Source organism: Cryptomeria japonica, chromosome 5 (genome assembly GCF_030272615.1).
Source record: "Cryptomeria japonica chromosome 5, Sugi_1.0, whole genome shotgun sequence".
Classification (NCBI taxonomy): Eukaryota; Viridiplantae; Streptophyta; class Pinopsida; order Cupressales; family Cupressaceae; genus Cryptomeria; species Cryptomeria japonica.
This window is the reverse complement of record NC_081409.1, coordinates 361366792-361380355: the sequence shown is the minus strand read 5'-3', so window position 1 is coordinate 361380355 and position 13564 is coordinate 361366792. Positions and strand designations below refer to the sequence as shown.

Genomic DNA, 13564 nt, shown 5'->3' with positions numbered 1-13564 from the left:
AAAAGTTTTAATGGGCCATCTTAATAAGCAAGTTTTCGTATATTATAATGCAATGTCGTTCAATTCATAATGAACACTAAAATTGTTGGAAGTGGCATCAAAATGCAATGTCGTTCAATTCATAATGAACACTAAAATTGTTGGAAGTGGCATCAAAATTAGTAAAGCATGCGAAATCACAATTTCAATCTTTCCAATCACTTTTCTAAATTTGATTCGAATAGACGGTGGGAATTTTGAAGGATCTATTTCTTAGAAATTGATGTTCGTAGTTGTAAAGACAGTTTTATGGTCCATCATGAATTTACAGCGAATTTCAAATGCAGGTTCTCTTTTCCTGTAATTTTAAACCTGTAATAAGTTGATATCATCATTCATTCCTGTAAAATTATCTTTTCACTCAAAACGGAGATCCACAAAAACCTTAAAATCCGCACCCACAAGTTCTAAAACAATAATTTTTCTATTGTATTCAACGATACAATCTGCTCCAGTTTAATATAATCTGGCTGTAATCATGAAACCGCAGAATCATAAAATTCATCGAACAAGAAAACGCAATGCAGGCTTTGTAATCTGAAGCCCGTTCTACAGATCTCTTAGGATGGAGAGAAGAACACAAATAGGAAAAGTAATCGACTTAAAATGCGAGAGGAATTTCAAAGGACCAGGACAATAAAAAACGACGACGAAAGCATAGAATCTTCTTTAGCGAAGAACTTCCTGCCATCGTCTTTAGCATCTGGGAAGATCAGGAGGAGGCTGCTCCAGAGTTGATAAGTAATCCCCTCCATTTTCCACGACGAAAACCATGGCCAAACCCCACCCAATGTGAACATCCAAGTGGCAGTGCAGAAACCATGTTCCTGCACATACATTAATGAATTTGATTTGCACTGAAAAATTAAAAGCAAAAAACTGTGCAAGCTATTAAATACTGTTATGAAAGTAAGAAGCAAAAAAGATCTTTACCGGGGTTGTCAGCGACAAATCGAATAGCAGCCCACCCATTGACTGGAACATTCACAGTATTGCGCATGGGAGGATCATGCAGGTTGAATTTCGATGGATCTGTTGCTGCATTATAATTCCCGAATCCTGATCCCACTATGTAAAAGTCATACCCATGGAGATGGATGGGGTGACTTTCACCCATGAAGATATTTGTACCCTGAAGAATGACCTGCACCGCCGTATTGTATTTCAGCACTTTCACAGTGGTAGTCTTCAGGGGAGCCCAGATGCTCCTGCTTATGTTTTGTCCAGTGTAATTGAACTGCACAGGAGGAGTGTCAGGGAAGCCATTGGTGAACACTCCTTTGAAGCCGAAATGGTGGGCTTCCAATATTGAGGTAGTCGATGGCAGAACGAATGAGTGGTTGTTCATGCTTGCTGCAAATCTTGTTCCATTGGGACCTCCACATGAATTTCTTGGGCAATTGATCAATCCCAATCCCACCGTGTAGATAAGACTCTCATCCACTGTCTGAGGAACAAAAACAGGGTGGTCTTTTGAGCCCAAGCTCCTCAGCCCAGCAGCAAACTTGGTGGCGGCTTGAGTATCGTTATACAAGGGGAGTTGGGGCATCATAGGTGAGCCTCCTTTGCTATATTCCAAGATGGCAGTGGTGGTGGTGTTATCAAAGGGGGCTCCCTGAGCACTGGCATATGCTCGAGCAGCAATGTAGTAACTTCCTGCTGATTTATCGAAAGTAACCAGTGCATCTGTGGTTTGGCCAGGACCCAACATCAGAACGCTCGTTTTGTAGGGTTTTGTATACGAAGCATCCACGCCCACAACAGTCATCTCGTGGTTTGCAATGACAACAAACAGATCTGTATTGAGTGCAGCGTTGATCAGCCGGACAAGATTAGTCTCTCCTGCCTTGACACCAACTTTAAATGTTTCTGCATTTATCAATATCATTTCATCAGTGCATTGGAAAAAAGTCAAGCAATCAATCGTAAAACTAGGTTTAATGATACTAGACCACCTGCACTTGAGCACTTATACAGATCTCCTGTCTTCCCATTGATAGTGAAAGCGTCCGAGACGTTAGGGTTTGCCCCTGTTCTTGTTGCTTCATTCACCACATCGATGGGATTTCTGTTCCACCATTCCCCTGCTCACAAATACCAGTCACAGTTATATTGGGCGAGAAAGATATAGTGAGAATATAACTTATGTAGTAGATATATACCTAGCAGGAAATGAATCTCTTTGGCGGGCTTTGGGAAGGGATAAGGTGTTCCTGTCTTAGGACGGATGATTAGAGCTCCATAAACAGTGGCTCTGAGCCAGGAGCTGTGGGCATGCCACCACAGAGTGCCTTCTTGGCCGCTAACGGTGAATCTGTAGGTGTAACTACCTCCAGGCCGAATGGGGCACTGAGTTATGTACTCTGGCCCATCAGCCCATGCTGTACGCATCTGCCGCACACCATGCCTTCAAAAACAATTGAACACACAAGTGTAAGAAAAGTATTCCTAGAACATATTGCTTGAAAACAATATGTTGGGTTATCGTTAAACATACCAGTGAATGGTAGCGTTATACTGGGCCTTGTTAATGACTTTGACAATGAGAGTCTCTCCATTGGTAATAGAGAGCGTTGGCCCTGGAAACCGACCATTTACAGTGATTATATTCTGCCTTCGGCACAGTCTCACCACTGACTTGGATTTAAGCTGTAATGGTGCAGAAAAGCCTTAGTTTCAACTAAAATCACAGACATGGGTGCACATTATTCTTTACAACTTCAAAAATGTGAACACTACAATAGCTAGTAAGATACTTACAACGAAAGTGTGAGTCTGAGTGTGATTGTGTGCCATGGCCGTAGCAGCCACAAAGACAATGCACACAACTACACGAAAAAGCTTCTGTGGAAAAGCCATGAATCCAAAGAAATGCTGATTGAACAGTACATCTTCCATCCTAGAGATTAAGTTTATCCCTAGATTAGTTTCGAGCCCTAAATTCTTGTTGCATTGTAGGCAAGCTAGGATGAGATATTTATATGTGAAATTAGCCCTTGTCAAGTGCCAGACTAAGTGGATTTGTTGGGCTGGTGAGCATTTTGAGGGAATGGTTCGCCAACAAACAGAAAACATTATACATGTACTGGTCTTCCATCTTGCGTCTGGGGCCGCTTCCAATAATGTTAACGGCAAAGAGATGGTTAATATTGGACATGTTTCGACGTAGATTTTGTAGAAGACTGCACCGAAGGTCGTTTGTTTCCATCATGGAGCTGCCTTGGTCGGCTTTAATGGGAGCAAACAGTAATGTGATTCTTAGCTATTAGTTTTGGAAACGGCTATCAAGATATTGCACTATGCTATTGACGGCTGGCTGAATGTTACAAATGAAGTTTTGAGTTATCATATTAACTGTATCATCATTTCAAACAAATTTGACAACAGTTTTCATTTCAAAATTTTAATTGTGTAGTATTAGTCATCAATATTATGGTGCATCTAAATGGCTAGATAGTTGATGATAAAATGACATGACATATTTGAGGTTGACATATCACACAATAAAATGTTGATATATAACAGTACGTGGATGAATCAAAAGCTACCACATGAACTAACCAAAATTTGCCACATGGACCAATCAAAAGCTTCCATGTGGACAAATCAATTGTGTTAGTTTGCAGCAGATTTAATGGGATTCAAACATTGAAACTCTCTAAAATAAGTTAGCAAGACTTGAACTTGCAACCTTGCACTAAACCCTCTTTATTTAAATATGGATTAATTCTCATGTTAGTTAAATAAAGTACATTAATTATCTTATCACTTGTAAGGTACATGTTGTAGTGGTAAGGTAAGTAGCTTATTTTGGATAGGTTCAATGTTCAAATCCCACTAAAACTAACTTGACTAATTCAATTGATTTGTCCATGTGGCAACTTCTAATTCATCCATGTACTACCATGTGTCAACATTTCATTGTTCCATATGTCAACCTCACCTATGCCACATGTCATTTTATCACCATGCGATGTGTCATCCTCATCATGCCACATGTCAACCTATGACTATGCCACCTGTCAATGCACCCAAGTTTTACCTTCACTTTCTGAAGGCCATAACATTTGCATATGATGTTTGTTTGACCCTATTCAAAATGCGTTGGAAAGCTCTTGATGATCTCTATGACATGGATGATTTTTTATCAACTTTTTATATCATCGATTTTTTGAGACCATCAATTTGGATTGGCTGTGGGGATCCTCCTAGATCAATATTCCATGTGCCTAGAAAATAATATTTAATTACCAAAAATGTTTCTCCTCATGTGAGACATTGAAGTTCCCCTTTTGTGAATCTTGGAAACACACAAATTAACAATTGACTATTAGAGTTAAAAAATACATAATCATAGGATTTGTGTGGTTAATATCCAATACTTATAAAATTTCCAAAGCATTATATAATAGGTGAAGTTATCTAACAAAAAATAATTATATGTAAATATTAGCCCAAATTTAGAGTATATATCTATGTCTATCACTTTGTTTGAGAGTTATGGATATGTCCTTTAATAAGACATAGATTCAACACAAACTTCAAATCAATTAATCAATAGAAATGATGTTTTTAGGTTTGACATCTCATAGATTCCAAAATATTCTTCATTTGACACTCTCTTCATTCATTAAACTATGTAGCACTCTCTATGGTATCTACTTTTCTAATTTAGCGAGTACAATTTATCAATTTACCAATTCCCCTTCTATATTTAGTTATCCTAGGTCTCAATTCAGTAAATCAAGATAGGGCCTGAACCAATTTACATATCAACCATCAGGCAAGAAAGAGGGATCCCACGAGCAGTGAGACTACCAAAAAACTAAAGACTAGAAACAACAAAAGGTCAGTAGACAAATAAAAAAGAAATGGAGGACTAGGAGAAGACCAAAAAAAAAGAAAGAAACTAGCTATTGATTTCCCAAAATACTCAAACCCTTCATGACATGTCACTCATTGTTGAGTAGACCGAGCTTGTCCATAAAAGGCATCTCCTTGTTTGTAGTGATCTCTTGGGAGGGAGTGACATCCAAAATAACATTAGCATTCCTTTTTTTAGAAGACCTAGTCAATGAACTAGTAAAAGCAACAACTATCTTAGTTTTTTTACACTTAGCATTATTCCTTTCTAATTCCTGTTCCAAAACCTACATAGAAACTATCATTTTGTTAACCATCTTCAAGAACTACTAAAAGCTACAATTTCCTTCATGGTTTTCACTATTTTATCTTTTTTTTTCTCTAGAGATCAATAATAGTCTTCTCCAAATTCTTTCTATCGTCCTTAGAAGCCACAATATCCTTAGTATAATACACCTCTTGCTCCAGAACAACCCACTTGTCAATTTTTATCTACCAACTCCTACAAAGAAGCTCAAATCATCTCATCAATGTCTTTTGATGGCCAATCCACAACCTTAGCCTCAATTAGAGCCTCTAATTTTATATCATTCACTTTATTCATGTGGAGTTGAGCCAGCTACCATTTAAGGATCCCATTTTAAATATTATAGGTAGTACATAATTTATTTACTTTAGAGCTAACCTCCTAGAAAAGCTTATGGGATGGGGTTTGGATAGGGAAGTGAGCCAATCTGCCAAAACTTAGGAGCTTCTTCCTAGGGGAAGGCCCAAAATGAGAAGTATTGGGAAAATAGGAAGACATAGAGTCTTCAAGGGACCAATTAGAATAAGGGGACCAAGTAGAGCTAGAATCATCAAAAATTTCTTCTAGGAGTTCAGTAAAACCATTTTTTTTTGTTTTCTAGGAAGTAGAGAAAGTAGCTTCCAAATTATTCATTTTAACCATGCATTGGGGGTTAATGCAAGAATCTCTCTCTTTATAAGGGGGAGGGGTTTTAAACATAGTGGAGGAAGTGACACTTGGGATGTTAGGCATAGGGGACAGGTTCAAATCCACAACCAATGAGAGATTAGTAATATAAGGAAGAGAGGTATAGGCTAGGGTGAGGCTTAAATTATAATTATAGAGCCTAAGGATCAAACCTAATAGAGATCGATACCATTGGGTTTAGACTAAACCACATTAACCAACTAAACTAGAGATGAATGAATCCAAAAGGTAAAATTTATTTTCATAACTTACCTGAAGTGGTTGAGCATAAGAAAAAGATGAGAGTGAACATTTTAAATCTTTAGTCTAGGATAACATGCCTCATGAGGACCTCCACCACGAATTTCAACGCCCCAAGAAGGTCTTCATGGTTGAAGCCATTCTACAAATTGGTAATAATATTTCTTTTCTTGAGGGACTTTTTGAAATCCTCCTTGTAATTGCTTTGGGCTTCTTGGGGAAGGGAGCCCCTTCCATGGGGAGACCAGTATCAATTGAGATAAACTCCACAATAACATTGAAAGACATCCCTTTGACATCCATCCTATCATCATTTTAAGGAACGAGAAAACTTAGTAGAAAGAGAAGGATCATGGCCCAACAACACCTCAATGTTGGAAGAAAGATTCCTATTCTCAAGCATGGGCCAAAAATTGTTGTCATGTTTTAGATAAATATAGTTACTAAGCTCCACTTGGATCAAATCAATACCCATGATAGACTAGAGATGAATAGTAAAAACACCACTAACCAAAATAGACAAATTAAGCTATTCATTAAGTTGGTTATCGAATTAGGAAGCTATACATTATTGCCATAAACGTTATTGGCCATTTCTAAGAAAAGAAAGGACATACCCAAGTCAAAATATTAATGACAAAGGAAGATCTATTAAAAGAATAAACCATTTAAATAATGAGAAAAAATCAATCATCTTCTAACATTAGGAACATTGGGAGATTTTTGATCATGCAAAATTATTTTACACACATCATCTAGGTGATCACACAAATTAGTCCATACCCTTAAATTATTAACAAAGGGGCCCAAGTTTGCCAATTTGTTAGTTGACATGTTCCCTTCTAGAAGGTGTGTGACAAGCTATACTACTCAATATTCAGGACAAGATTTGAGTTTGAGAAAAACCTCTAATTTATGAAGGTGAAGGTACGATAGCTTTTTGAAGACCCTGAATACCTTTTTAATTCACATATATGGAGAGACCCTAAGTCTACTCATTTTATAGAGGCCTTTTCTTTGCCGAATGGTATGTTTTGTTGTGTTTCTCTATGACTTGTAGATTATGTTCTTCAATGGTAGTATGAAGGTTATGCAAATTTAGAATAGGGGCTAAAAGCTCTACATTGTTAAGAGAAGAATCAAGGAGTAGACTTATAGGTTTTGAATCCTCATAGACCATTTTTTTTAAAGAATGCTATAAAGCCATGTGACAAAAAGAATGACACATCGAGCAAACTAAGCTAGGGCTTTCTAGACCAAGTTGTTATTTACAAACTCCTTTCTTGGAGTGAATAGCCAAGACTTTTGAAAAAGGGCTATTTTGCATTCAGTAATACACAAATCCTAGTAGGTTTTTGTGGCATTTTCATGTAATATATATAATGTTTCTAAAAAATGCCAATATAATTAACAAAATATATTCTAGAATAGAAAAATATCTATATTCTAAAGGAAGGAATTTCATTTGTACCCAAAAAGGGATCAAATTTTTTGAAGCTGCATTTGGGTTAAAATGAGGAACCCATGGTTGAATATATAAACTAGATCCTCACTACTACTAATTTGAAGTCAAAACATAAAATAAGATTAAAGATACAAATTTCAACCATTTTTTACAATAAATTTTATGGAAGTTCTATGAATTTAAAATGAAGATTAAAAAAATTACTATTCTCAATTAAAACTCTCAATTCCTACAAATTTCAAAGAAACTTCAGTCAAGGTTTAATTTTATATCTGAAAATAATAAAAACTATGATTCAATTTAAAACATATATAATTTTGGATTTTAAAAATATTTTAAAACAAATGCAATGCTATTTTTTTATGATGTAGCATATATATACCCAACCAAGAACTTATATGTACATAGTATGTATATAACGAGAATGCTCTCTCATAGTGTGCATAACCATGTAGGACACTTATATATATCGTATACACAACACATACAAATAAAATTTAAAATATACAACATATATAATTTCATACACCAAAAAAAATATGAGCATATGTTCAAAATCTTGCAAAAACCTATATTTTATATACCTAGATGCTCAAGCATGTGTATACCTCCTCAAGAAAAAGTTGTGTATACCTTATTGGGGCCAAGCCTTGTATAGGTGTATGGTGTTGTCCGTATAATATAGGATACACACATGTAGGTATTACATACGATTGTATGGAATTTCATATAAGAAAACCTTGAATGACCCTACAAACACCTAGATTTTTTTTGTCAGCAAAACAAGTGTTATATGTGAATTTTTATTTCTTAATCACCATAGATACAACTACATGCTCTATTTTGATCCCATAAACACACATAAAATTGTGACTCTTAAAACCACTTCAAAAGCCTACAAAACTAGTGAAAAAAAAGAAGCCTACAAGACACAAAAACATACAAATGGAGTGATATGAGAGAATAGTTCTAAGTAGAGTCAAAAAATATAAACAATCATCTAAATGCAAATAGAAAATAAGTACAAAATAAGAGATTTCTATTTGAAACCGGTACAAATCTCTAGATAGAGCTCACATAAGATATCAACACAATATAATTTAACATCAAAATCAATTGAAAATGTTACCCACGACTATTGCGATTTGATTTTTTCTTAGCTAGTTGATATGTGGATTTTCCTTTGCTTGAAGACAACTCGATTCAACATGTAGTTGATTTAAGTCATGATGATTTTAATGAATGAATGCTTGGATTTATAGAATTTTAAAAGTGAAAATGAAAGGTTGAGTTCTAATGGTGAGATCAATGGTGGAGGATGCTTGAGAGGATTTCCCTAAGATTAAGTGAAAGATGGAGGTTGGAGATAGAGGCTGTTAGATTGTGACATCATCTCACATTTATTAGCAAATCTAATAGGTTTGGTTCTTCTAAGTGTTTGTCTCATTCTGGGTAAGAAGAAACTTGGCATTCTAAATTCTTGGATCCAAGATGTCTTCTATAGCCTAAGCGATACAATGAAAGCTTTTTCTATTCTTTTAGCAACCGATCTATGTATTGGGTTTCATTCGCCCCATGGTTGGGAACTGATGATCAATTGGATCTTCAAAAATTATGGATTTGCTCATAATGATCGAATAATATTTGGTCTTGTTTCAACTTTTGCAGTCATCTTAGACACAAGTTTCAAATATTGGATCTTCCGTCGTTTAAATCGTATATCTCCTTCACTTGATGGTTAGGATGAACTTACTAAATTTGTTAAGTCATTGTGATCATGAGGAAAATAAGAAACATGTGCACCTATGAGGGTTATATTCTTGGTGAAAAGAATAATGGAACCATAAGGATATGTGTTCTTAGGTGCCTTTTATTCTTAGAGTATGTTGAGGGAGTATAAGCATAATCAAATAGTTATTTATTTATCTTAACCATGTGTGAAGTGGACAATAGATGGAAATAGGTCATTATTTATTTATCTATTATGAAGAGATAAAAAATGAAATGAGAAACCTCAGGTGATGGGCCTTATTTAGGTGATGGACTTGATTGATTAGGACTAGATACACTAGGGATATTTAGGTGTCTATAATAATGAGCTTGTGTATGATTTGTCATAATCATATGTAAAAGTTTCTTTTTATGATTGTTAGCTGAATAGTTAATTTTTAAACATTTATTACTCATATACTATTCTTTAAAAGTTTAATTTATCTTTTTCTACTTTTTCAAACTATCTAAAATGTTTTTAAACTTTAATACTCATATAATTTGTAAACCACTTCTAATATTTAATAAAAATAATATAACTTCAAATTCAATCAAAATTTCATTGATCATCTTCAATAATACTCCGAACAGAACACTTAAACTAAAACAATCACCAATGTGACAAAATCATGAGCACCCTCAACATAGAATTCCATGAAATTTACTTTACTAGTGAAGCGTGATATTCACGTTTATATTCTCTAATTGTAAGATAATCGCAGACATAATTGTAGAGATAAAGGGACCATCTTAATAAGCAAATTTTCGTGCATTATAATGCAGTGTGCTTCAATTAATAAGGAACACTAAAATGGGTGGAAGATGCATCGAAACTAATAAAGCACGCGCAATCATAATTTCAATAGACTCACGTTGGATCCTTCAACCCTTAAATCTCCATTTCTTAGAAATTCATGTCATTAATTGTAAAGACGATTTCTTACAACGATATATTAAATAGAAATTTTAATAAAAATAAAAGGTGTTTCTATATTGAAACTAGTCTAAGGAACATTTTTTTAATTCATTGTTAATTATTGTAAAGGAAAAATCATAACTTAGCTAATTATTTAGATTAATTAAAATAATTAAAGTAATTAACTCGTAATTTTATTTTGAAAAATGAGTTGGGATTAAAAAATGATACACGTTGAATTGAATTTGAACTTAATATTTAGTTCAATTTTGACAGTGAAAAAATGATGCAAAAGATGGATTCAATTTATTAACTATTAATTTATAGGGATTTGTTAGATGACTACACCAATATAGGCAAACTATTCTTGTTTTTCATGGGTTTTAGATTACAAATTGATCTCTCAAGTGTACAAAATAATGAATCATGAAACCCTAAACTTGTACACATAAGAATGAACTAGTGACTATGGATTTACTCATATTGATCTTCTAATGCCTAAGTTTTTGATTAACATTAGCAGGGTTTTGAAGGGACCCAAAACCTTTACATTAAGAGAGGTATGACATTAAGCACAACAACACAAAGGAACAACAAAAATGGATAGTAGAAAAACTACAACAAACACAACCAACCACAACAGAGAGAAACCCAACTAAACTAACAAAACAACCAACTGGTGCAAAGATAAATCTAACTAGAATTGTGGTGGTTTAAAGAAGTGGTTTAGAGAGTTTTGGTTAATTTTAGAAATATGGTTCTTGATAAGTAGGAGATATTTTCCACAACAAGTCAAATTGTGATATTGCCATCAGGACTCAATTGTGTAGTTTTTGAGTCAAACTCATTGACCCATTATTCATTAGTAGTGGTTCACAAGAACCCACCTCTCATGACAATGAATGGAACACTTAACACTCACTACATCTAGGTGATGCTCATAGAGGTGAAGCATTGGGACTTCCCAGGAGATCACCCATCCTAGTACTCCAACTCAAGCATGCTTAATATGGTTCTTCTCCCCCCAACTCCTTTTCTTGAGACAAGGAGACTTTGGAGAAACATTATTAGAATTTAGCATATGAGGGGTCCCCTACTATCCATCATTTTCTCCTCCATGCTAGTAATAAAAGAGTGATCTATCTCCCTTGAGAACCTTTTCCTATGATTGTCCAAAGAATCTCCAACTGAATACTTGTGCATCTTCATAATGTTAGTATCTAGAGGGGATTTTCTCTTGTTATCCACTGATTATTCACTTCCACTAGGAGAAGAGGTCTGCACAACAAAAGGAACTTGTTTCTTTTTCCTCAAAATAAATTGGGTATTCATATTGATCATTCAAGTATTAAAAGTAAGAACCACTTAACCACATTGGTTACAAACAATTGGGGAACTTTCAAATTGAATTACCTACACCCATTTTCCATACTTAGAAGAAAGGGTGAGTTAAGAAGGGAGAACCTTATTCTTTTTTAATAAACACAAAGCTTGCATACAATGGACGCTTCAGGAATTTCGTGATAGGGTCAATAGCACACAATTGCCTGTAAGAGTTGGCAATGGACATAATGATATTTTCATTCCAAAAATACAGATGCAAACCTAGTAATTAGACCCAAACTAAGAACTTGAAGTCATTCAAAGGGTTGAAACTAAGGGATCATTTAATAAGGTAGAGGCCATTTGAGCTTAAGAACTAGGTTCCCTTGCTAAGAATCCTAAAACAATCCTCAATATCAGAAAAGTAAAATAGGAAAACATTGTTAAACGTTGCAGTTACCTTGACTTGATCTTTCAACTTCCAAACATGAGAGACCCATCTTTTTATAATGTCAATATTTGGAAGTTTGCCACAAAATTTTCCAATAAGTGAGCTCCCTATCCACTCCAAAGGTTTTTAAAGAAGAGCATCAAGAGTCTCCACTTCAATATACTTGACACAAAGAGAATCAAGATCTCTAGGTGGAGGAAAAGGACCAACCTCAAGGGAAGCATCAATCACATGAGGCCCAACTAGCTTCGCTAAGTTTGTAGACAAAGCAAAACCCCCTAAATTATCCACACCCACAACCTTACTAGCACAATTTAGAACATCATTGTATGGAACAACTACCCCTTTAGAATCCACAGAGACCTTAGGGGGGAAATAAATAGTGGAGATATCCACCCCTCTATTTCCTTCTATAGAGGGGGAAAAGTGAACCACTTCAATAGGCAAATATCAACCTCTCAGGGACTCACTAATCGACCTCTCCACTCGAGATGAGCACAAAGGAAAAAGTTGTCAGGTGCCTCATAGATAACATAGGATAGGTCATAGAGATATTCTGAGGACCTTTGTTATCTCTCTGCTCAAGAACGCAGACATGAGTTGTGGATGACAACACAACACACTGACATCCTGCATAGATAGAGTATGGTGTTCCATACAAAAAAATGCAATGTGATAGATACATGTTCTAGATTAGGTAAAACTAAATAAATGTATGACAAAAAGTGGAAAAAAACTACTGATATTAAAGGAAATGAATGAAATAAGGGAGAGAAGAAATCTCATAGTAGGTCCACAGCGAAACTTGCACACAAGCCAGAAAGGAAAAATGTTGGGGTTGTGTTTAGAGGTCTACCATAGTCAAACCCCCATTTTGGTGTTTCTACATCCATAGACAACCAGATAGATAGATAGAAAAAAACAATAATGAAATAGAAAGTAAATTCAATAAAAAATATGCTAATTGAGATAACAAAGAGAAGAGAAGAACTCCCATTCCACACCTAAAAAAGAGAGCTTGTTGGATGAAGAAGATGAAGCACACTCCTCCTTAGAGTATAACAATGGTGGTGAGAGTCTCAAGCATGAAGAAGAGCCAAGGTTGTTGGATAGTGTGGCTAGAGAGATTCAATGGAATCCATAGAGAGTAAAGAGAATGATTTTGATGTTATAGATGCTTGAAATGAGCTGCAGAGAGCCAAAATGAAGCAATAAAGGGAAGATAAGCATGCTAGGGATGAAACAGACATTGGTGTCCATGAGAAGAGGCATTACAAGCTTTGTCAATCATAGGTGTAATGCTCAAATGACTACCTATAGATTGTAGATTCACGAGATGCTAGCACAATGAGTGGATCTCTGTGGCACACCAGCATCCAACAGTCATACAATCAATGAGGTTGGGGAAAAGGACAAGATAGTGGGTGATAGAGAAAGCCATGCAGACAAAAGGATGAAAAGGTAAAAGAGTTCCCCAATCAACATAAAGTTAAGGCACTTGTG

General features: G+C 35.3%; 1 protein-coding gene across 1 annotated transcript; it reads right to left on the bottom strand.

The window, feature by feature from the left end:
• Positions 1 to 444: 444 nt before the first annotated feature.
• On the bottom strand, positions 445 to 3067 carry LOC131034523 (laccase-23). The gene is made up of 6 exons (XM_057966027.2): positions 2800 to 3067; positions 2537 to 2688; positions 2202 to 2446; positions 1995 to 2123; positions 973 to 1908; positions 445 to 866 (listed from the first exon to the last, which is right to left on the bottom strand). Exons 1-6 carry the CDS (start codon positions 2935 to 2937, stop codon positions 736 to 738), a joined length of 1731 nt encoding a protein of 576 aa, XP_057822010.2. The 5' UTR covers positions 2938 to 3067; the 3' UTR covers positions 445 to 735.
• Positions 3068 to 13564: the final 10497 nt, after the last annotated feature.

Excerpts from the sequence above, each read along its gene's own strand:
- LOC131034523 (XM_057966027.2), bottom strand. The coding sequence starts at position 2,937 with ATGGAAGATGTACTGTTCAATCAGCATTTCTTTGGATTCATGGCTTTT. Across the intron at positions 2,447-2,536 it reads TATAACGCTACCATTCACTG|GCATGGTGTGCGGCAGATGC; the intron begins GTATGTTTAACG and ends TTGTTTTTGAAG. Across the intron at positions 2,124-2,201 it reads AGAGATTCATTTCCTGCTAG|GGGAATGGTGGAACAGAAAT; the intron begins GTATATATCTAC and ends ATTTGTGAGCAG.